The sequence below is a fragment of the Lotus japonicus genome, chromosome 3 (assembly GCF_012489685.1).
Source record: "Lotus japonicus ecotype B-129 chromosome 3, LjGifu_v1.2".
In the NCBI taxonomy this organism is placed as follows: Eukaryota; Viridiplantae; Streptophyta; class Magnoliopsida; order Fabales; family Fabaceae; genus Lotus; species Lotus japonicus.
In genome coordinates, this window is record NC_080043.1 from 89,496,012 (window position 1) to 89,520,528 (window position 24,517).

The following is a 24,517-nucleotide window of genomic DNA, read 5'->3' on the forward strand; positions in this document are numbered from 1 at the left end:
TATTTGACTCAGCAAAAATTAGGTCACATAAGCTGAAAACACGAGTAGGGACCTATTTTGATTAAAAAAAATTCAGGGATTCGGAATCGGAAAACTTTTTTTGAGGAACTGATTATCATATGAAAGACAATTTCAGGAACCTCTAGAGTACTCAAGCCTTTAATATATGTGCACATTGTGATGTATACTAAAGATGAAGAAAGAGTGAGAGTTGAAATGATAAATTATTAAAGTGGGAGCCAACACTTATTAACTTCCCTGTGCAGCCCCACCGTTCCTCATAAATGAACCCTCACAGGCCAAGTGGAAATTTAGCACCATTCCATTTCCAACCTCACACTCTCATCCAAGGCTTTTGTTTTTTCCCTGAATAGATGTATACTAATACTATTACTTCATCTTCATTCATGTGATCCGTCTCTTTCATCCAGGGCCGGCCCAACCGTAAGTGAGGCCTAAATCGAACTTTAAAGTGAGGCCTAAGTGATGCATTTTTGTCTAAAAAAATTTCTTTATTAAATTTTTTATTTAAATTTTATTTTTCGAGCTTTTTGAGATGCAAAATCATTTATTAAATTATCATAATTAATTTGTATTGCATCCAATTCCAATTAGTTAGTACTTTACTGTCCTTTTATATTGTAGAAAAAATAAATTTTTACTGTATCAAAACTCAACATAACCATGAAACCATCACAGCAAAGAGGCAAGAGCGTAACTACTTACAATAAAGATAGTTTTGTCTTTCTATTGATCTTCTCTAGTTCTTCTCAATGGCTAATAAAAGAAAAAATAAATTATGAAGGAGGATTCTTTTATAAAGGATATGAGAGTTTGAGAGACAAAGGCTCTATTTTTTCCCCTTTGATGGTTGGAGAGACTGAGAGAGTGGCAAGGAGTGTAGAAACATTATTAGGATTTAATTGAGAGAAAAGGGGAGGTCAGAGAATAAAAGGTGAAGAAAAAAAATAGGTAACATCAATTAATTGTTAATGAAGATTGCTAATTTCTAGTAATTGTCAATTAAGATTTTTTGAGAAAAATTAGGGAAGAAACAACTAACAAAGTGGCAGGTAATAGTGAGTAATAGTATTTTTTTTATTTGAGACCTTATTTGTAAAAATATGAGGCCTTTTTTACTTTGAAAAAAATATTTTTTTTAGGCTTAAAGCCCTTGCTTGGGTCGCTTGACCCTTGGGCCGACCCTGCTTTCACCCTTTGAATCATTCATAAAATAAAACTCAATGAATAGGAAACAAAATTATCGAAAAAGGGGGGAAGAGTGTGAAAGCCAAAAAAAAATCAAAAGTGGTTCAAGCTTTGGCATCTTGACGATCTATTTTTAGGTAATTAACAATACCTTAGATAAAGTTGTTAGGTAGTTGTAACGCTGGAATGTGTAAAAACATACTCATCTATTCCAAAATAGTTGATGTTAAAGGTTAATTTCAGTAGGTATCTTAAAAAAATCAGTAGGTAGTTGATGCATATTTGTAAACAATATAATTGATTTTCTATTTTATAAAAACTAAAACTATAATTTAAAATGTTGTTTTTCTTTTCAAAATTAATTGATTTTAGTTTTTAAAATTAATTTGAGGTTGAAGCTAAGCTAAGATCTAATCTTTGCAGTGAATATAAGAGCATCTTCAATTGTAAGATCTTATTTTGGGACTTAACTCACTTTTTGTGAGCCCAGACTGCCACATAGGATTTAAGACACTCATAAGGTTCATATGCACATTTACTCTAAGAGTATTTCCAATGCTAGTTATTATTTCTTAGTTCTTAATACTATTCATGTGGGCATGTATTGCCACATGTATTTAAGCAACTCTCAAACAATTTTGCTCCAACCATGAGTTCTTAGTTCTTAGTTCTTAGTTCTTACCACTATTCAGTTGGTCTCACCAACCACATTATTTATACTTTTTATTTTCATAAAATAATAAAATAAAACTCATAAAGTAATAAAGTAATTTGAATAAGAGAGAAATAATTAATATTTTAAGCTAAGAACTCAAAAAGAAAAACTTATTATATAAGAACTGAGTTCTTATTTTTAAGAACTAAGGAGTCCATGTCAGCACCTCCAATAGTAAAGTTCTTAGTTCTTAGTTCTTAACTCCCAAATAAGAACTAAGAACCTTACATTGGAGATGCTCTAATGGATGAAATCTTATTTTACTTTTGACTGAATCCACAATACCCAATATATTTATACTATTTATTTCCCTCCATATTTTTCACTTTGGTTCTTGTATTGAAGGAGAGAGAAAAAAAATATTATTTTATTTAAGATCTCACATTTGAGAGTACCTGAGCTAAGGCACGGATCTTAGCAAAAGCTAAGATCTCATGTCACGTAAAATAGCTCCAATTGTGGGATCTAATAAGATCCGGATCTTATTTTAAGATCCCAAAATAAGGACTCAATTGAAGATGCTCTAATCAATTATATCAAGAAGGTTGATGTAGTGGTTCAACACTTCAACCCTTAAATAAGTGGTTTAGAGTTCAATTTTCAACTGTTGTGAATAACTGTTGTGAATGAAAGAAACCCATTGAAAAATTCTTACCGCTAAGTGCACTGACCGTAAAGTGATATTAGTCTCACAACCACCGCCTGAGATAACTTTGGTCATGGCGGGTGGTCTGGTATGGGCTGATCAATATGTATATTACTTAGGCTGACCGAATCATGTATTAAATGGGCCGGGTAACCCATGATCCAGCCGGATCAAAACCCAACTATAAATAAAGAAGGACCGCCCAAGCGGCAGGGATCCTATCATTTTTTACGCATTTTTACTTATCTTGTTTACTTTGTGTTCGCTCTCTATTTCGATTAGCCCGCTCAGTGGTTCCATACCGGAACAGCGGGAAAAAAAGATTATAAATGTACCATGTGTGATGGTCAGGTCCTACACGACAACATACTTCAGACATACACATTTGCGACGGTTTTTAACTTCTACATTTTGTGCCAATTACAAATTACTGTAAAAACATTTCCAAAAAGTGTCATCCGCCCGATCATTTTTAAAAAATATGAATGAAATACTCTGAATGCTTACACTATACAGTGTCTTAATTTTATCCCCAAGAAGAGTTCAAAATAAGCTGACTTACTTTACGAGGTCAAAATTAAATTACATTTGTAGTTTATTTTTCTAAAAAATGATGACACGGCAAATGTAATTTTCACCCCTAGCAATTTTTTTGGTCAAAACAAGAAATTGAATTGAGTAACTTGCTTGTGTGTGGTTGTGGCCCACTTTTAACACTCTTTTAATTACTCTTTCGCTATACCATACACCAATAAGATATGCAGTAACATCCATTATTGAAAGAAAAGTAAAATAATTGAGTTATGGAGTTCACGTTAGTGCAGAACCATGGCCCTCTTGCAACCCCAGAAGTAACATCCATTATTATTGTCCAAATCCAGCTTGCCCAAGGCCCTTCTTTCACCTACTTTTAAGTTCACATTGCTCATACTCATAGACTCTGATTTTAACACTAATAAAATTAATCGTATTTGCCATACTCAATGAGAATATGGAGGTCGATGGAGAAGGAAGAATATAAGTGTTCGTTTACTAGATGAAATTTGAAGGGTGGATTTATAAGTTGTAACTAGATGTAACATTTAATTATGTAAAACCTGAAATTGCCACTGTAAATGTTGCTCTCCCTTGATTTTGCCAGAAAAAAATAGATTTTAACAATGATGAGGCATGGGGTGATGCACAATTCATTCCTCCATTGATTCCGGCAATCTTATGATTCATATAAAATAAAAAAATAACAAGTTAGAAGATGAAAAATATTTATAAGTATTATTGTTATTGACTATTAAAATTAAAGTGTACCACTGTGAGTCACTTTTAAAGTAACCCAAAGTAGTAGATGCTGCCATGAATACATAATCAGTACTGAAATTGATATGTAACCTTATCTTGTGTGGCAATTAATTAATTGCCACCTAAATCTGATCTGAACATGTTAATTTTAAGATGGCATGCTGTTCAACTTTTAAAGTGCTTCTTCACATTGGGTTTTATGATATCTACCGTGGTGAGTCATTGTGTTCGAATGATAACTCAAGTGATATTAGTTAGGACATATCAAAATTTCAAAAAAAAAAAAAAAGTTAGGAGATATGGATTGGGTGGGAAAAGTCTAGTATCAATTCCTAGAGGTTGAATGGTGCAATTTATTTTTTTTTATGTAAATAGTGCAATTTACCTTTTTTATGTATAAAAAAATATGCACCACCACCGTGGTTCACATTGTTTTATTGACTTTGTTCAACCATAAACACGGAATTCCACCCATAAACACAGCAACAGAGAAAATAGATTCATTATTGATTTCTCTGTACCTAACTTCACTGTGCGTCTGTACCTAGGACAAAAACAATAGCAAGCTTGCGTACACTCCATCTCATAATAGTTACTATGTGTTGATTTCTCTGCTTATATCAAATGGCCAAATGTGCATCATCACATTCAACCCACTTCATCATTGTGTGTCTGTTTCCTCTGAAAACCCATTACTTTACCAGCTTCCTTCTCATTAATTGCTTTTATTTTTTCCACAATGGAGTTAGGAAGTATACTCCACTTTCTTCAGGACAAAACCATTTTAGTCACTGGAGCCACTGGCTTTCTTGCAAAAAGTATTCTATTTTCTATTTTTTTCTCCTTCAAATGCTGCTCTGCTGTGCTGTTATAATATAGGCTTAAATAAGTTTTTGGTCCCTAACCTTTACCATATGTTTGGTTTTAGTCCCTCGCCGGAGTAAAGGTGGGTGGTGAGGGATGAAAACCAAACATATGGTAAAGGTTAGGGACCAAAAACTTATTTAAGCCTATAATATAATCAAGTTGGTGATGTTTTTAATTTCACTTGTATTTTACAGTCTTGTTGGAGAAGATATTGAGAGTTCAGCCAAATGTAAAGAAGCTTTATCTTCTTTTAAGAGCTGCAGATGCCAAATCTGCTGCTCATCGCTTGCACAATGAGGTAAAAACCCACAAACTATAGCACTGTTTTTGTGCAGAAAGGGCCAAATCTTAACTTTCCTTTCATGTTCTCACATGTTTGGTTTGGAAGATGTGAATTCTTTTTTATCCTTTTCTTTTTTTGTCAAAATTTTCTTTTATCCTTTTCCTATTTTCATTAATATTTTTTACTGTTGTCTATGCACGGAATTAAATACTTAAAGTAGATTTATTGTCTAGCATTATATCATTTTCTAGACTTTTAACAATCATTAACAGTGGCCTCTAAAGCTTGTTATCTCACCCTGACATAATCAGTTAAGCTTATGCGTCTGAAAATTTATGACAGTCTTCCATCTTTTAGACCATATACAATGGTTAAATAAAAAATGTTTTGTTTAACTCTTTTCTACCCCACTTTTTCTCTTCCCAACACTCCACATCATCTTCTCTCTCCAATTCAACAAACTTTCAACAATTACCCACTCCAATGGTTTTGTTTAACTCTCAACACCCTACCCCACCACTCACCACTCACCCTACCCCACCACTTTTTTATTTCACATTTTTATTTAATTTTATATTTTTGTTTTTATAATTACATAAAATTTCAATTATCGATTTAAATTAAATTAAAACAATAAACACTTAACAATTTGTTTTTTTTTAATATAGACTTTTTTTAAAAAAAATATAGACTATAATTTTTTTTTCTTAACTTAAAATGCAAGACAACAAACTAAGCATGCAAGAATTTATTTTATTTTCTTAAAATAAAATGCAAGATAACAAACTAAGCACACAATATCTTAAAATGCAAGACAAGGGAAAACTAAGCACACAACACACAAATAACGTAAATAGTACGATACAAATCATCTTCAATCCTGAGACATTCCAAACTTTGCCCAGATGTGCTTCACTAGATCTGCTTGCAGTTCATGATGAACATTTGAATCACGCAACTCGGATCTAGCACGCACATGATTTGCAAAAGCGGGTAAAACCTCGGTCGAGTATGGTTGCTGTGTACTAGATCCACCTTCTCCAGATTGCTCAAAATCGGTCCAACGTTGAGCATATGAATCTCGTTCATCCTCAACAATCATATTATGTAATATGATGCATGACCTCATAATGATACTCAAGTCATCTATGTCCCACAAGCGAGCTGGTTCACGGATGATTTTAAAACGAGCTTGAAGAACTCCAAATGCACGTTCGATGTCCTTCCGACATCCCTCCTGAACTTTTGCAAATAACTTATCGGGTTTGAAGGAGTGAAAAACGACTAGAAGGGGGGGTTGAATAGTGTTTTGAATATAAAACTTTCCCCTTAAGATTTAAAGTAAATCTTTTCGGTTTCTCTGAGATAGAAGGTGCAGCGGATAAAGATAGAGAGAAGAGAGAAGCACACAAGTATTTTATCCTGGTTCACTTGATAAATCCCTCAAGCTAATCCAGTCCACCCGTTAAGGTGATTTCTTCCTTCTTAGAATGAAGGCAATCCACTAATCAGATAATTGTTACAACTGCACTTGAAACCTACAAGTGACTAACAATACACTGACTTAGCTCACACCAAGATTCACTCTCTTAGTCTTCTCTAGGATCCGATCAACCTTGATCTCCTAAAGGAATCACCACTAAGATTCACTCTCTTAGTCTTCTTAAGGATACTGACCTACCCGGTCCCTTAAGGAAAATCAAACAACTGTTTGAGGTTGCTGTTTACAAAGGTTTGCTTCTAAATAAGCTGAGTGTAAACTAAATAAGAACAGATGAAGAAAGTAGAGGCTTGAATCTTTTCTTGTATTGCAGCTCTGGGTTTCTCTCACTTAGCTTTCTTCTTTTCTTCAGCCTTTATAGTCCAAGGTGCAAAGGATATTTCTGTTGAGAGAATATGACCGTTGGAGGGCATTTCTGGAACTTCCAGAACCTGCTGTGGCTGAACCTTGGTAGGTAGGCTTGTCAGAATAGTACACTGCTCTTGTACTTCTTGATAGAGACATTTGCCTTTAACCAATGACTTCTGATCAGAGTTATGCTTCGTGTTGGAACTTGTGAAGCTTGGTGATCAGAGTCAGAGGGATGCTTGGATCCTCTGACCTTCGTAACTTCTGCTTCTGGACCTTCAGAGCCTCTGGTCCCTCAGAGCTTCTGGTCTTCAGATCCTCTGATCCTCAGATCTTCTGATCCTCTGATCCTCTGATCCTCAGATCCTCTGATCCTCAGATCCTCTGATCCTCAGATCCTCTGATCTTCAAAACTTCTGACGAATATATCTTCTGGTGTCAGAATCAGAACCTGTTTGTCAAAACACTCAAGACAAACATTAGAGTATCATAGTTGTTCATCCACAAATAAATACTTGTTATCATCAAAACATAGAGTTGTACCACATGACCAAATCTTGATCTTACAGGGTTCACTTTGAGGAAGTCTAATCGTTTTGACGAAAGTTGGATAAGAAGGATAGATACCATCGGCTAGATAGTATGCCATATTATAGGGACGACCATTCACAAAGAAATTCACAGCTGGAGTCTTTCCCTGTTCCACGTCATCAAACACTGGTGACCGATCTAGAACGTTGATGTCGTTCAACGTTCCAGGACATCCAAAAAAGGCATGCCAGATCCATAGGTCATAAGTTGCAACTGCTTCAAGAATAACTGTTGTGGTTCCCTTATCCCCTCTAGTAAATTGACCTTCCCATGCTTTAGGACAATTTTTCCACTCCCAGTGCATGCAGTCAATACTCCCGATCATGCCTGGGAACCCCCGCATGTCATTAGCATGTAGTATTCTTTGCAGGTCTTCTTGGGTTGGTGCTCTCAGGTACTGTTGCTCATACAATCGTATGATTCCTTTACAGAATCTACGTAAACACTCCAATGCTGTAGTACCTCCAATTTTGATGTACTCATCGACCGCATCTGCTGCCACACCATATGCTAACATTCGCATTGCTGTGGTACATTTTGCTAAGGGTGATATACCTTGTTTATTGGCTGCATCAACGCGTTGGGTGAAGTAGTTATCACTACTTGAAAGGTCACCAACGATTCGAAGGAAAAGATGTTTTTGCATCCGGTACCGACGACGAAACATTGCATCGTCATATGTAGGCTCATTGGCAAAGTAGTCGCCAATTAGCCTCTGGTTTGCCTCTGTATGATCTCTACCGAGATATTTTCTACTACGAGGTGCAGTATCTTCTCGAATTTTTCTTCGCCGCTCTCTAAATCGGTTGAGTACATAAGCTTCTTCAATTTGACTACTTTGAATGTATGCTGCAAGATCAAAAGGACACTCAGATGGATCCATTTTTTGTGAAATTTGAAGTAGATTGGAAGAGATTTGGGATATTGGTACATCAATGGATCTATGAGTCCATATAAGTAGGTACATTGAATGGTGGTTGAGTGCCGGATTTGAAATAAGTTATCAACCAGAGTTAATTATCGGAAAAGGACAAGATTCGAATTGAGTGGCACATATTCAAACACAGTTACCCGAGAATCATAAAAGCCAAACACTACTGACCTAACACCACGGGCAAATTATTAAAGAAAACAGTACAGACTTGACACCACTGGTGGATTTGAAACAAGTTGTCGGAAAAGGACAAGATTCGAATTGAGTGGTACATATTCAAACACAGTTACCCATACATTAAAGCAAACATTACATAGCTGTCACCACTTGAAAATTATTAAAGCAAACATTAAAGCAAACATTAAAGCAAACACTACAGACTTCACACCACTGACAAGTTTGACCGATTACAGACAAAGACTCGCTTGAAATTAATTTCCAAATAGCTCTTTGGACAACTGCTCTAACAACTCTTTCTTACGGTCACTGAGATGCTCTTCCGAAGTTAGCTTTAGATACATACTAACTTTCTTAGCATTAGTCTTCTCTTTCATCGCATTAGTCTTCTCTTTCATCAATTCGTTAGTCTCTGCTTGCACCGATGCTATCTTTTCCAATTTTTCAAGCTCTTTCTCCTTGATATGGATATAAGAATCCCACTCTTTGTCCACCACCTCGTCAGCATCTTCTCTAATTTTCTTTTTACTCTTTTTTTTAGCTGCCTCCCTACCCATTGGACGAGGAATTGATCCTATAGAGTTTGAGCCACTTGCATCACTGTCGTGTGATCTCTTAGATCCACTACTTCTCGAGCCACTATTTCCTCCTACCTGACTACAAAAACGTGGTTGATCACGGAGAACGCGCCATTCTTCCATCAAAGTAAATTGACCAATCTTCCCACTTGCGTATAATTCCTGCGCTCTTGCGATAACATCATCCTCCTACCAACCGCTTCGATGCTCACGCTTAGCGCTATCATAAGCGCCAATCCATTTACCCAGTCTTGTGTTCATATAATTCCAACGGTTTCGGCAGGCAACCCAATCGCGCGGAGGATCGAATGAGCAATGCTCATTACAATACTCAGCAATATCTCTCCAAAATGTTTCTCCTTTCTGGTTTCTTCCGACAACACTGTTTGTTCCGCAATTAATCCACCCACTAATTAGCACTAGATTTTGTGTAGTGTTCCATGCGGGTAAATGGGCTTTTTTGCTCTTAGGAGTGATTTCATTGACTTCATTATCAGCTGACCCGCCACCAAGATTGACTTGTGTTGAAAATTCCGGAAATTCCGCTACATCAACACTCGGAACATTTTCAGGAACCACTGGCATATAACCACTAGACTGAGGTGTTTGAGATGAATATCTCACAGATCCATAAGATGGATGAGAGTTTGGAACAATTGATGACTGGTTAAAATTTTGTATGTTTTGAGGAGGTTGGTACGAATATTGATTCGGATCTGGATAATAGTTTGGATTTCGAGGACATTGGTTGGAGAATTGATGGGGGACTTGATAATAGTTTGGATTTTGAGGACGTTGGTTGAACAATTGATGTGGGACTTGATAATTGGTGGGATTTTGAGGATGTTGGTAAGAAATTTGATTTGGATCTTCATAGTTGTTGTGGTTTTGGTTGTAAAATGGGTTGTTTGAAGAATTTTGGGTGTTGAAATGGGGATTGTTGGGATCCATTTCAATACAAATGCTAATAGATAGATAAATAAGATGGTGAGAGAGATAATAAGAGAGTGAAAAAACTTGGTTTTTTTTCTATGTCCAAATCAAACGAACCAAGTCTCTATTTATAGAGAAAAAAAATCATGAATTTTGGTATAATTTTTTTTTTCAGAAAATATTTTTTTTTATGAAATAATTGAGTTCAAAAAATAAGGAAAAACGAAATCCGGACGGACCAACCAGAAGCAGCCACATGGCAGGGCCTGAAAATTTTTCTCTCTCTCCCCTGCACGCGCCTTGTCTGGGCGTGCAGGCCACGCGCCTGCGGTGGCCACTGGCCTTGAGCCACGTGGCACACCGCAGGCTGTTTCAACATGTTTAATTTTTTCAACAAAATCACCATCTCTCTCCCCTTTCAACCAATTTCAACAAACCACTAAACCTATTAAACACAATCAAACACATTTCAACAAAGGATTCAACCATCCATTGTGGATGGTCTTAGTTTGGTTCTTGTAACACACTGTATGTCAGGAACCAGTACTAGTTCTTTGGGGGCTTCTAAGCCCCTTCTAGAATAAAAAGTAACCAATTAAGCTTGAAGCTAATATGTGCTAAAATTGGGAATTTGGTATGCAGATAATAGGGAAGGACTTGTTTAGATTGTCAAAGGAAAATTTGGGTGCAAATTTTATCCCCTTAATTTTGGAAAAGTGTACTCTGGTACCTGGAGACATTTCTCTTGAAGACTTGGGAGTGGAGGATTCTATTCTTAAGGAAGAGATTTACAATCAAACAGATGTTATTGTTAATTTAGCTGCCACTACTAACTTTGATGAAAGGTATGTGCTAAATCATCATAGACCCTTTTGCATCATGGTTTTAAATTGCTATGTATCGGGCTCGAATTCACAGAATGGATAATTGCGAGTTGATACGGTTGCAATTGCAGATTTGCAGTCACGATGCTGTTGCATGGACTCCAAAATCATTTATATTGCAGCTCCAATTTAAAACCCTGATTAGCATTACATAACCAAAATGGATTTTTCTTCCTTCAATTCATGTTTTCTCCCCTGAAATTGTAGGTATGATATATCCTTGGGCCTAAATACCTTTGGAGTTAAGTATGTAATCGACTTTGCCAAAAAATGTACAAAACTCAAGGTTCTTGTGCATGTATCAACAGGTTAGTTGGTTTCAATTAATATATATATATATATATATATATATATATATATATATATATATATATATCAACCCCAATGGTTGTTAAAAGTATTAGTACCACTTCTATCAACAACAAAAAAGTAATAGTACCGGATCGATTAATATCAACCCCAATGGTTGTTAAATGTTACAACTTCATTTCAGCATATGTATGTGGTGAGGAAGAAGGGCTAATATTAGAGCGCCCTTATCACTTGGGCGAGTCACTAAATGGAGTGCCTGGATTAGACATTGATGCAGAAGAGAAAGTTGTGAGGGACAAATTGGTTGAGTTAAGACAAGTGGGAGCATCAGAGGATGAAATTAAAGGGGTCATGAAGGACTTGGGCATTAGCAGGTTAGTAAAATTCTAAGATTGTTTTACATGCTAATTTTCATATACATTGCTTTTTATTAATTATCATGCCCATTTCTTTATTATAAGCTTATGTGGTTAGACAGAGTTGATTTGATAAATGAGATATTGATCCTAACATGTTCATTTTACCTAAAACTGATTTTGTATTTATCTGATAGAAAGTAATTTCCTACTAGTTAGAGTGTTAATTGCAGAAAAGTAAAGAAAACATAAAAATCTGAGAGCAATGCTCAATTTTTTTGGGTACAAAACCCACAATATAGGGTTACCCTCAAGAATGAATACCCTACAAGTGACACCATCTTAGTAAAGGGAATATTCTAAAAACTAATAAAATGTTGAAACTAATAAAATGTTTCATATAGAATAGTGTTGGGCCTTGAAGCTGAGCGCCTATATGAAAGTCTATCATATCATAATTAGTCTTAGCTTGTTACATGCCAAACCAATTAACTTTTGTTGTCTGATATTAACTTAGGTTTATCAGATATTAAAAACTTAAGTTGTTGGGTAAAAAGTAATGATTATATTTTTAACACGTTCTATCACGCAAGAGTTCAATTGGATTTGGAGCAGACATGTTTTTTTTTATAAGCCAAGCAGACAAGTTGATAATACAATGATTTATATTGATATCCTCACTAATTGAACAATTTCTATAAGTACTGTGTAAAGAAGAATATAGATATCCATTTCTTGAGATCCTATGATGAGAAATAAATCGATGTGTATAGCTAACTATCATATACCTAAAACTTTCCATAGAAAACATGTACCTATTAATTTATCCATGTAGCCATGTAGGGCAGGGAAGGGCGGAAAGCAAGAAAGTATATATATACCTTAGTTTACCAATCCTAGATAAAAGGAGGTGACTTATGACTTGTTTAGGAACCCTTGTTTAGATAGAATAGAAAGCATTGCACACATGACTTGTTTAGATAGAATAGGAAGCATTACACCCATGACACGTATACCATGTGAACGAATGATGAGAGAGGTGAGGACCAATCTTAGGAAAGGTGATGGCATGGGCAATGACTTTCGTATATATGGAATATGAAGCATTACACTCATGTACCAAAGGAAATAAAGAATTCTTCATAGTGAGAACTACAATTATAGTGTTGTCGAATCACCAAACTTTTTTCCATTATAATGTTGCGTGTGAATCTATCCAAGGGAGGAAGGTTATAATAATAATATTCACATTCAAAATCCACCCATAGCTAAAGAGAAATAGAAATAGAATAGGGAGAAATAATAGATGGTGAATGATATCACAAGAAAAAATAGAAATAGAAATTAGGTAGAAATGACATGGAAAGAAAAGGTGCCCACTAGGGTGGGGAAGTTTTAAAATGATCCACCGGTGGACCAAGGGTCATAGTAGTAATTTAAAAAAAAAATTAAAAAATTTAAATTGTAAAAAAACCCTCTCTCCTCAGTCCTCACTCACCTCAAACACTGCCGCACCACCTTTAGGAAAAGTTCAACTGCTAACACCAAGCACAGAAACAATGTAACATCATCTTCTTCCTCATCATCTTCAACACCATCTTCATCTCAACAAAAACAAAGAAATCCATAAACTAAACAATGTAATTTTGATTCACTTTCATTCACCACTCCACCATCAACCCCACTAACCCAACCCCAACCCTCACCCCCACCTCTTTCTTTCTCAGATTTGGCTGTAACAAGTAACAACCCCTACCCCAACAAACTCAAAAACCCAAAAACCCTCACCCCACCCAGTAGGAGGCTTAGGATCTGGATCAGGAACAACAACAGGGTGTTAGCTGAATGGAAGAACAAGCACTCATATTGGGTGGTGTACCTCCAATCTCAATTGGGGGTCTCCTACCTCCATGTATCAAAATTACTCACTTCTATTAGCCAAATCAAGATTTATCTATTAACACAAAACACAGTTTGGATTCAACAAGAACATATATGTAAATGATCATAGCTTTCTTCCAATCAACATTTATGCTATATCCACAAATCAACCTCAGAAATTAGATATTATGATGAAATTGAAAATTAACATATACAGTATCAAATGTATGAACCTAAACAGTGGTACAGAGTATAATCATGAACAAAAAATTGAATAAGATCAAGAAAATTTAACTAGTTATACAGATCAAGATAAATAGTATACGTGGTGTGGTTTGTGTGGTTTGTCTAAGATAGAAAATTGATGAGTTTTGAAAGGGGACTTTGTGTGGTTTGTCTAAGTGGTGATAATCATCTTCACCCCAAAATTTTGATTCAGATCCAAAAAGCTTCAAACTTCTTGACAAATTGAACCCAGTAAACTTCAACAATGACGTAATTTTCACAATGAGAGCTTTTAACCCATGCTGTTCAGATTTTCACAACAGGATCTTGTTCAAATTTTTTCTCTTCAAAACCCCATCTTCTTCTTGTTGCAATCTCGAAGTTCTCAACTTTCCTACTTTCCACAAACTCTTTCCTCTCACTCAACCCAAAACCTTTCTCCGAATCTGAGATCTGATTTGGTGGGAGAAGATGAAGGTTGAGGGAAGTTGGTGTTGGTGGAAGAGGGTTTCGGCGGTGGTGGTGGTGTTGGGTGAGAGAGGGGATTTGAAGCTTCAAGCCTTCAACCACGCCGGAGTTCTCGCCTCGACGCCACTGGACAAGATCTGATCCTTCTTTGATGCACTCTGTCTTCTTTCTTGCGAAGGCAAACCTTCATCGCCGCCCACCATAGTGCCTTCCAGAAGCTTTGTGAGAGAGGGTGGTTGTGTAACGCCCCAATTTCTCAACTGAGAAGTCACATTAGTAACCTAACAAAGTCTAAGGACTATTTCGTAATCCTAAGAAAATACGATAATTTTTTTCCTTTTCAAATCAACTAAACACAGTTTAATACATAACATAGTCTTAATTAAACAACCCGTTCCCGACATATAATAATAGTGTCTTACATTAGCATAAGCAAGTTCCCAAAATAAGTACGCACACTTAAACAGTGGCAAAAACAAGGTTTTAGTAACAGAGTTTTCAGATAACGAATAAGACTCAAAGCATAAACTACTAAGAGGAAACTATACAGCTTCTTCCATCCTTGTTCCGCCGGTTACTATCCGTCCTCCATCTCAGCATGGCTAAGCATCGCCAGAAGGCTCTTCATCGCCTAATAGTGTTAAGCGCTCAAATAACAAGTAGCAAATAGAAAGGGTTAACTCCATGCAATTACCACATATAAAGGAGAAAATCATGTTATTCAAATTTAATTACCTAGCATGGAAAATAAACTAGCAACTTAAATTAATCCAGATATCAACAAAACCAGCAATATAACTAAACTCATATGTCAACAACTTAACATAGATTAGCTCAGATAATAATAACCTCAACAATAATATAACATCAAATCTGATATCAATAAACCAATAACTAAAATCCAACAACATAGGGTCAGGTGTTAGTTCCCTATAATGCAATTATATGCTGCTACCAAAATGGATCGATCAATATCGTCTCTCAAGACGGGACAATCACACGGGACCACACCCACCTCATCGCCACTTAGCGCCACTACGGACGGGACAATCGCGTGGGACCACACCCGCCTCATCGCCACTTTAGAACATCTCGAAAGATAGGACAATCACGCGGGACCACACCCACCTCATTGCCACTTAAGGACCAAAGCCTATATGTCAAGTCAATCAACAACAATGCCCAGAAAATGATCAATTCATAATAACCACACGTATTCCTATTATCAACGAACATAACTCAATTCAATTGTATACCAACTCAGTTCAATGACAGAAACCAGTAAACGGCCGAAGCCTCTTAGAAAACGGAGACACACGTCTCAATAAGTTCACTCGGCCGAAGCCTCTAGAAAACATTTTCCCAGTTCAACATAATAATCATAATCATCTGCCAATCAATATAAACATCTTCATCTCAAGCACAGGCAGTGCGATAAATACATGCAAGACTCAAGGACACTCTAAAACTGAGTTACCCTTACCTTCGTGAGTAGAAGTTGTGCATGAAAATTGCGAACCTAGAACAAAGAAACACAATCATCAACACAAAGCCTCACTAGGAGCAACACGATCTAATAATACTAATCGAAATCGTAAAGAAGGCTTTTAAAGCTTCAGAGTTCACTTTTTGGCACGAATGGACAACGAAGACTTCGTTCGCTAAAACGAGCATAACTCGTGCTACAGAACTCGGAATGACACGAAACCGGAGCCAAAATTTCGACAATCGAAAGAGCTACGCTATAGCTCAGGTCATAGAGACAAAAAAATTATTTTTGGACACGGTACCCTAACAAACAGGTTTCGGCCACTCTAAAAAATAGGGTTTCCGAACTTTTTCTTCAATCTAATTTAATTCCTAGGTATTCTTAGGCAATATCTAGGCCAGGGAAACTCTCGGAAAAATTATCGGATCGAAAACTAGAGCAGGGGTATTTTGGTCAATATTTTTAGCTCGGAAACTCAAAATCAGAATTTTGAGAAATAAATTGGATGAGCGTGATCCTAACGACATTTATAACAACTAATCCTACTGACGCTAAGCTCAGACGAGAGTTTTTGATTCAAAAGGTGGAACCTTTGTCAGAAATGGGTATTTTGAGCAGAATTGAAGTTCGGCGAGATTCGGCGAAATGTAATCCGCTAGAAGTACTATTGGGTTAGTAGGGAATATGTTTAGACACTAAAATCAAGTTATTTAGACAGTTTTACAAAAAGCTCGAAACTTTGAGCACAGAAAAACATAGAGAAAAGCAATAGAATTTACGATCAGAGGTAAGGAAAAACATCAGTACCTCGAGGCCTACGCGTAGCAACGAACTGTGCGACGATCAGACAAGAATCGGCGAAAATATTTTTCTCCTCCTTCCTCCTTGAAACCCACGGCCACAATGGTGAAAATGGTGATGATCTTTTTTGTTTTTTTTTTCATTTTTCAAGCTATTTATAGAAAATGGAAAACGCGGGAAAATGAATATTTCGCGATTCCGATTTTTCTTGCACATTCCTCCGTGAATTCTAAGATAGGTTCTGGTGACAGAATTCCAGAACTCAAAACAGGTTTCTCAGAATTAAAGCAAACGATCCAAAGTCGGTGTAAATCTATTTTACCCGAAAAACTACTTTTTGCAGCGAATGTCAGATGCAGAAACTTCCTTCTGAAAAAAGATTGGAAACATCGAATGAAATGGGTGAACGCGTGTGGAATCTTCATTTGAAGCTCCGAATAGAAAAAGTCTTCATCAACAATTTACTTTAAGGTTTTTGAGCTAACAGGAACTCGGTTTCGGCAACTTCCGAGAATCGAAATCGATCGTTCGTACAATCTAGGGTTTCGTATCGAAATGCTTGTCGTGGAAGGATTAAGAGAAGTTCTAATATTTCTCTGAAGATTTTTGGAATTAGTTTCCATCGTGTCTTTAAGTGCAAATTAGTCGTTTACTAACGTTTTCGCCCTAAGGCGGAAGTGAATGAAACTCGTGCTATAACTTATAGCGATTATATAACTATTCTTAACCATTTCCTGAACTTTTTTCTTCATAACGCTAATCCAAACATTAAACACGAGTCAAGTTCCTCTCACGCTTACACATAATCCTATGCGTGAGTTGGAAATTAATTATTTATTTAATTCTAAAATCTTGGGTCTTACATGTTGGGTGTTGGATCAATTGTCATTTACGTTTATGCCATTTTTACTTCTACTTCATCTCCACCGTTAATTTAAGGAATATTCTAAGAATCTTTGATCTAATGGTGTTTGATCATTGGTCCACCGGTGGACCATTTTGAAACTTCCCCACCCTAGTGGGCACCGAAAGAAAATCTTGAATGTATCAAAACCATACTACAATAAGACATTGAAGTTTAAGGGGAACCTAATATGCACCATTTTTAGGTGGTGTAATTTTACACCACCTACTTTGACTGGGTATAGTAGGTTAATACATTATTTTTTTAAAGAAAAAATATCATTAAAAATTTGTTATATATTAAATTTCTTTAAAAAAAGATGTGTTGACCTGTTATAGTTGATTAAAAAAAGTGGTCTAAAATTAGACCACTTTAAAAGTGGTCCACATTAGGGGTCACCTGAAGTTTAATGATCATGCTCAATACTACTTCCTTATTTTAAGTTTTTTTTTCATGAATTTTTTATTTTAAAATATAAATCACTTTATAATTTTTATGAAACTTTAATTAAAAAATACTCAACATTAAAAAATATTTAATATGTATCTCATATTTAATCCTTTTACTTAATACTCAACATTAAAAAAATTATTATTTCTAATTTTTTTCTTAATTTCCAAGTTCATTATTATTTAGAGATGGTTGAATATTAATATAAAAAGAGAATTTTAAATGAAAGTAATTTGGAAAAGTTATTTTTAAAAACTACAAATTTATTGCAACTTTTTTAAAAACTTTTTTTCCTTCACTGAGTTTTTATGTTAAGGAGATGTTTTTCCTAGTAAAGTTTTAATGAAACATTTCTTTCTAAAGTCTATCCTTCATGTTGGTGGTGTGTTATCCTTAGCAATAGAAGTATTTTAAGCTGCGGTATTTGATGTTGTATTTAGCTTTTCATGGATGGAAACAAAACAACACTCCCATAAAAAAAAATAGATGGAAACAACACAGTTTGTAAGTATGGGAGTTATCTTTACTCTATTAAAACGGTGTTGGCTTCGGTGGTACAGTTAAAAACTGTCCCACCATGGTGCAGTTGAAAAATAGCCATTGGATATATCAATTTTAAACTGAACAGCTGAGATTGTTTGAGAATGAAATGTTAGTTTACAAAACTATCCATTCACATATTACCCATTTACCCCCACTATTCTTTCCTTCCTTCTCCTTTTTCTCTGACCGGCAAGCCGCACCGCCGTCTCGAGCCAGCACTCTACCCACCTCTCCACCACCGTGGTGCCGCTAGCACCTCCAATCGATTGTCCCCCCACCACAAATAAAGAGAGCATCGAGAAATGTCTCTTTGATTTCTCCACGGTTACAATGGGATCTCGTTTTAGTCAAGTAGAAAACAGTTCTAGTGGATGTCTTGGGGAAATGGCATTGAATTAATACCTTGGCTAGTTTTTTCTGATTTTTTTTTTCCCAGATCCTCTTCTATGCTTTATCTGAGTTCCTCTACTTCTTATGTGGAAAGATTTCTCAATTTTGAATGGGCTGTGTGAAAGAAGGAGATGATGGTAGTGAAATTTGTGGAGTTGTAACTTGTAAGAGTGAATCTGCTAGCACAGTGCCAAGCTTAGAGGAGAAGTGGAGGAGGTGAGGATATTATTGTCCAAAAATAAACAAGTTAAGGGCATTACTGTAACTACAGTTAAAAATTTTAAGTGTATCACCGTGAATCAGTTTTTAACTGACACACGGAAGGGAAGACCGTACATATTAAAACTCTGAATTGATTTCTTACCAAACAGAGTTGACTCATCTTTTTCTATATTGATGAACAAAGACACGATAGTGAAAACGACGTCTCTACAGACTACATGAGACCCTTTCGTTGCAACATTCAAAGTACTGGTGTTTTATGTACGCCATTTTATATCAATATCGATCAATAAATAAGTGTGTAACTGTGTATTGACATGAGTACTGTTGAAAAAGAGAGTATGTTAATTCTCTATTTCTATAAGCAATGAGGGTGCGTGTGACATGGGAGATTTACGTTCTTGGAAAAAGTATAATGTTTCACATTGTTTATGTGATAAATCTTTTTTTGTTTACAAGATGAAGTTGACATTATGGTGGTTTTCGTGCATGAAATTAGACTTTATTGGCCCAAAACAATGCAAATTTGAGGGTTTGCCCCGGCATGATTTATGGGTCTCTTGCTATAGTTTTAGTACCACGACTCATAATGCATGTGCCTGCATATTATTATTTGAGTAATAATTAAAATTAAGGATTAGAAAATGAAGAAAAAGATTTAGGGACATGGTTGGTGGGCATTGGACAACCCTCCTTGATGAGATTCTTTGACGCTTCTACTTAGGAGTTAACCTCTGTTGGTCTTCCTAACATGATATTGGTGTCTTACCCGATAGTCTAAATGTGTCTTATCTCATTTTCTATTTTTTTTATAAAAATATGTATTATTTCTTATAAGATATAGTATTTAAGTTTGCTTAGAAGGTAGATCAATCATCTTAACGTTTGTGTTAATTATTTAGAAAGTAAAGTCTCAAGTCAACTTGGTTTAAAAGCCCATGCTGTCAAAAAAAAAAAACTTGGTTTAAAAGACCAAAAGCGAAACGTGTTGACCGTTTCACTGAAGATAAAATTTATGAACAATATGTCATGTCACGTCAAGGACAGTGAGTAGTTTTGATCATTGAGAAGAATTGAATTATGAAAGCCAACCATTTCAGGGCTAATTTTTATGGATGGCCAAACACATACGTATTCACCAAGGCAATGGGAGAGATGCTTGTGGGTCAACTCAAAGGAAACTTGTCAGTTGTTACTGTTCGTCCTACCATTATTACCAGTACATTTAAAGAACCTTTCCCTGGTTGGGCTGAAGGTGTAAGGTAAATATTTGCTTAATTTGTCTTAAATCTATGTTAACACCATGTATGGGAAAGAGTTGAGTAATCTAGTATAAAGTTAAAAATAAAATTCTATGAATAACTATTGTGTGAGCCTGATGAGGGGAAAAAAACTACCATTTGCAGTAAAATTGTTGCACCTATTAGAATGTAATGAACCAATTAAGCAGTTGGGTAAATGAGTCTCAATGGTTTTATATTATATTTTTTAACATACCTTCTCATGCAAGAGTTGATATAAGCTTGAAATGTGGAAAATGCACATGTTCACATATCATGTGCATAAATTTCACTTTTTATTAGAATAATTGAAGCAATTGAGATCGAACTCTAAAGTCTAAACCACCAATTAGTCATAGAGATTCTGATTTCATGTAATAAACCAGTTATTCCAAGAGTGCCAATTATTGGGTAAATGATCGACTCTAACTAATTTATATTATATTTCTAAAAGTATCAGTATATAATTGTCGAAGTTACTCATGAGAATGATTTAGCCCCACCCGAGTGGACTAATATGATTATTGATAAAAAAGAGTAAAGAAAAAAGTTATGAAATTCATTACCTATCTATATTAAATTCTATTGGTCCACCAAGAATTGCGTTAGATCACCCTCATAAGTGATTTAATCAACCCCATTTAATATTTACATTTTATTTTTATCGGAATGTATTCTGATATTTCAATTGGTTACACGTATGGGCAATGTGCTCATACAAGAATAATTAGTGAAATTTGTAACAGCAAGTCCAATGTCAAAGTGAAAATGTCAACTGGAAAAGCTACTTTCCTTGGTGTTTCATTTTTCTTTGGTACAGAACTATTGACAGTTTAGCTGTAGCCTATGGGAAAGGAAAATTAACATGCTTCCTTGGAGATCTCAAGGCAGTGGTTGATGCGGTGAGGATCAATCTGCATGAACCCAATTAATTACTCTGTTTAATTGTTTCTCCAGTTCTGAAATCATCTTTTTTATTCTTCAAACATTTTTCTGAGTATCACAAATTTAATAAGCAGATACCCGCTGACATGGTGGTGAATGCAATACTAGTGGCCATAGTGGCTCATGCGAATGGTCCTAGTGATAATTGTATATATAATATCGGTTCTTCTATTAGAAGACCTCTCAGATATGGCGATCTTCAAGATTTTGGCTTCAAATACTTCTCAGCAAAACCATGGATAAACAAGGATGGAAAGCCTGTCAAGGTTGGCAAAGTTACTGTATTGAGCAACATGGATAGCTTTCGGAGATACATGTTCATTCGCTACCTGCTTATGTTAAAGGTATATAGATACAGCAATTTTTATGACCCTAGTTTTGGATCGGGATCCTCTCATGTAAAAATTGTCTATGTTTACTGATGTTCAGGGACAAACTAGGAAAAATGAGTAAGGGAGATGGAAATTTCATACTCTAAGTAAATTTAAGAAGGTCTAAGTGAACAGGACACTAAAAAAATTTAGGGGGCAAATACAACATTTATATACTAATATGTACCTCCCTGCTTCTGTTAAAATTGTGTTTATTTTTAAATTTTGTGTATTAAATATGTGAGACCCTTTGAAACTTTATGAACAAAAATATAGACACAATGTTCTGCTTCACATTATCATGTCACATGATCTTTAATCTGCCTAGTGTTCCCTATTTACAAGGCTGCTATTTACAATCACTAAAATTTCACGGGAAACTTTTCACAATAAGTTGTCAAATTTTACATTTAACAGGGTCTTGAGCTGGTTAATACTGCATTCTGTCAGTTTTTCGAAGGAACATATCTTGATCTCAATAGGAAAATCCAGATTGTGATGCGATTAGTGGACCTTTACAAGCCTTACTTGTTCTTCAAGGGCGTGTAAGTATTATTAGATTAAGTTTAACTATGTGCTTTAGTTCAATTCATGTCTCAAGGACGGAACCAGAAAATTGTTATTTAAATGGTGAAAATTTAACACCATAAGTAAAATGATCAATGAGTAATTTAATTTTTTTAAGCAATAAATATAAGATTTGAATACTACTGTATTAAGGAAATTTTTTATCTCGGGGCGACTGGCTGCCGCCCTTTTAACTATTGTAAGATGTGTTGTTTCATGAAGTATAAGCTTAACAAAAAATGTTGGTGGCACACAGATTTGATGACATGAATGTAGAGAGGTTGCGAGTTGCTGCAAGACAGGGTGGGGTGGAGACAGATTTGTTTTACTTTGACCCTAAAGTGATCGATTGGGAAGATTACTTTTTGAACACCCACCTCCCTGGTATTGTGAAGTACATTTTCAAGTGAAGTCATAAAGGGAGACAAGTATAGATATATATACATCTTTCATTTGTTTTGTGAACCTTGTAACTTTAATAAGTTCAGATTATTTATGGTAGAAGAATTACATTACAGTTCTGCATTTGTTTCTTGATGGCAGGTATAGATGTTGTGCCAATTATGTTTCAAAACTTTGATCAAGTTATCCAATATCATATATGTTACTTGTGTCTTACAAGGGTTCAAATGCTTTTTTAGTTTAAGTTGGATAGAAACATCATGATTTTACTTGCATTTTTTATCCCTTTAGTTTGGATTATCAGTGATTTTAATCTCTTTATTTAAGCTAATCAGGTCCCTTATATTTTTAAAGAAATTTGTAGAACATGGGATTAGGTTTAGAAAAAGGGAAATTTAGGTTTTTCATTCTTTTCAAATTTAATATTTTGATTAGTAAATTTTGATCGAAAGAATGTCTACATTGATTAGATTTATTCAATTTTTGAAGAATATTAATCTTGACAAATGAGAATTTGAGAATTTTAAATATATTAATAGTGGCGGGAGGGAGGACTTGATTCTAATTGTTAATAAAATTTAAGGAATGCCATTATCTTTTTTCTTTTTGCCATTATCCAACACTTCTTTTTGATCAAAGATTGTTGGATTCATGAAAGGTCAGACCCCAAGAGTTAGCTCAAGTGGTAAGAGCTAAGAACATAAGAGTTGGGAGGGATAAAAGGGTGAAGAAACAAGGGTTTAAACCCTGACGAAGAAACTAATTAATTAATATTACTAACAACTAACGTTCGCCGATTAAAAAAAAAGATGAAGGGCCAGACCACAGATAGGCCTATCCAACACTTCTGACTGGTTCATACACGATTTCAAGAATATAAGGTCATTTGGAATAGGCCCACTTAGATTGTTTGCTGAAAAATACAGATATTGCAGCTGTAGAATGATTAAAGCACTACATGTGGATATAAAGTTTCAGCCTCACACATTGAGGCCCATTGTCTTCCAATATAAAACCCACTTATTAAGAAAAACTTGTATTTACAATTTGTAACTTCGATTAGTTTAGCAATTGTTCCCGCTCTTTTATAAGATAAAAGGTCCTATGTTTGTATTGACCAGAGGTTATGTTCTTTGCAAAAGAAACAAATAGTTTGAATGAATTTGAAGTTGCAGTAAGTAAGGCAAGAACATTCTATTTCTTTTGAACCATTGCCTAAGTTGCTACTTAGATTAATGTATTTCAAATACAGATACATATAAGTAATCTATCCATAATTAGTTCATTTGAAACAATCAATAATCTTCACCAACCAATCCGAGTAAGATCATCAAAAACTAAGGACCAGAAATGATCCCAGATATATCATATAGATATAAGTAGCATACTGAACACTATTGAACATGTGATCTTATGAAACAATCAATAGGACTAGCCAGGAAACATTATGTGTGTGGCTGCTATATAACTCAATTACCTATCATACAGCAAAAATCAGACTCCACTTGTTTTTCTTTGCTTGACCACTTGTGTAGCAACATTAAAGACACCATTCAAATGTACCCCTAATTAATTAAGTACCTGCTAGCAATATATTAAGGTCTGAAGGTCCACCACATACTAGTAAAATTTTTTCAGTTAAGTTGTTAGTTATCTATTTATAATTAGTCTTATAAATTCAGTTTATAAGTTAGTGAGATATAAGAAGCTACCGGTTTGGGGCATGTGATTCCTCTGTGAAGTTTTGTTTGAGTTGAATGTGGTATCAATATAAGGAGAAATGAGCAGAAGCATCAAAAGGTAAGTGATGAAAAAATATAGTAGTGAATTGGCGATGATAAAAATTGAAATAAAAAGTAAGTGAATTCGGTTAGATGTTTCAAATTCAGTGAAAACTCAAAGCTAGTGATCATAACGCCCCGTTTGGAAGAGCTTATCTGATAGTATAA

The 24,517-nt window shown here is 35.2% G+C and overlaps 1 protein-coding gene across 1 annotated transcript; it reads left to right on the top strand.

Annotated features, from left to right (window-relative positions):
• The first annotated feature begins 4,513 nt into the window (after window positions 1-4,513).
• LOC130747163 (fatty acyl-CoA reductase 3-like) lies at window positions 4,514-22,781 on the top strand. Its single transcript, XM_057600017.1, has 10 exons — window positions 4,514-4,684; window positions 4,928-5,031; window positions 10,721-10,923; window positions 11,170-11,270; window positions 11,456-11,648; window positions 20,104-20,265; window positions 21,104-21,185; window positions 21,303-21,572; window positions 22,017-22,144; window positions 22,423-22,781. The coding sequence occupies exons 1-10, from the start codon at window positions 4,606-4,608 to the stop codon at window positions 22,574-22,576; spliced, it is 1,476 nt and encodes a 491-aa protein (XP_057456000.1). The 5' UTR covers window positions 4,514-4,605; the 3' UTR covers window positions 22,577-22,781.
• Window positions 22,782-24,517: the final 1,736 nt, after the last annotated feature.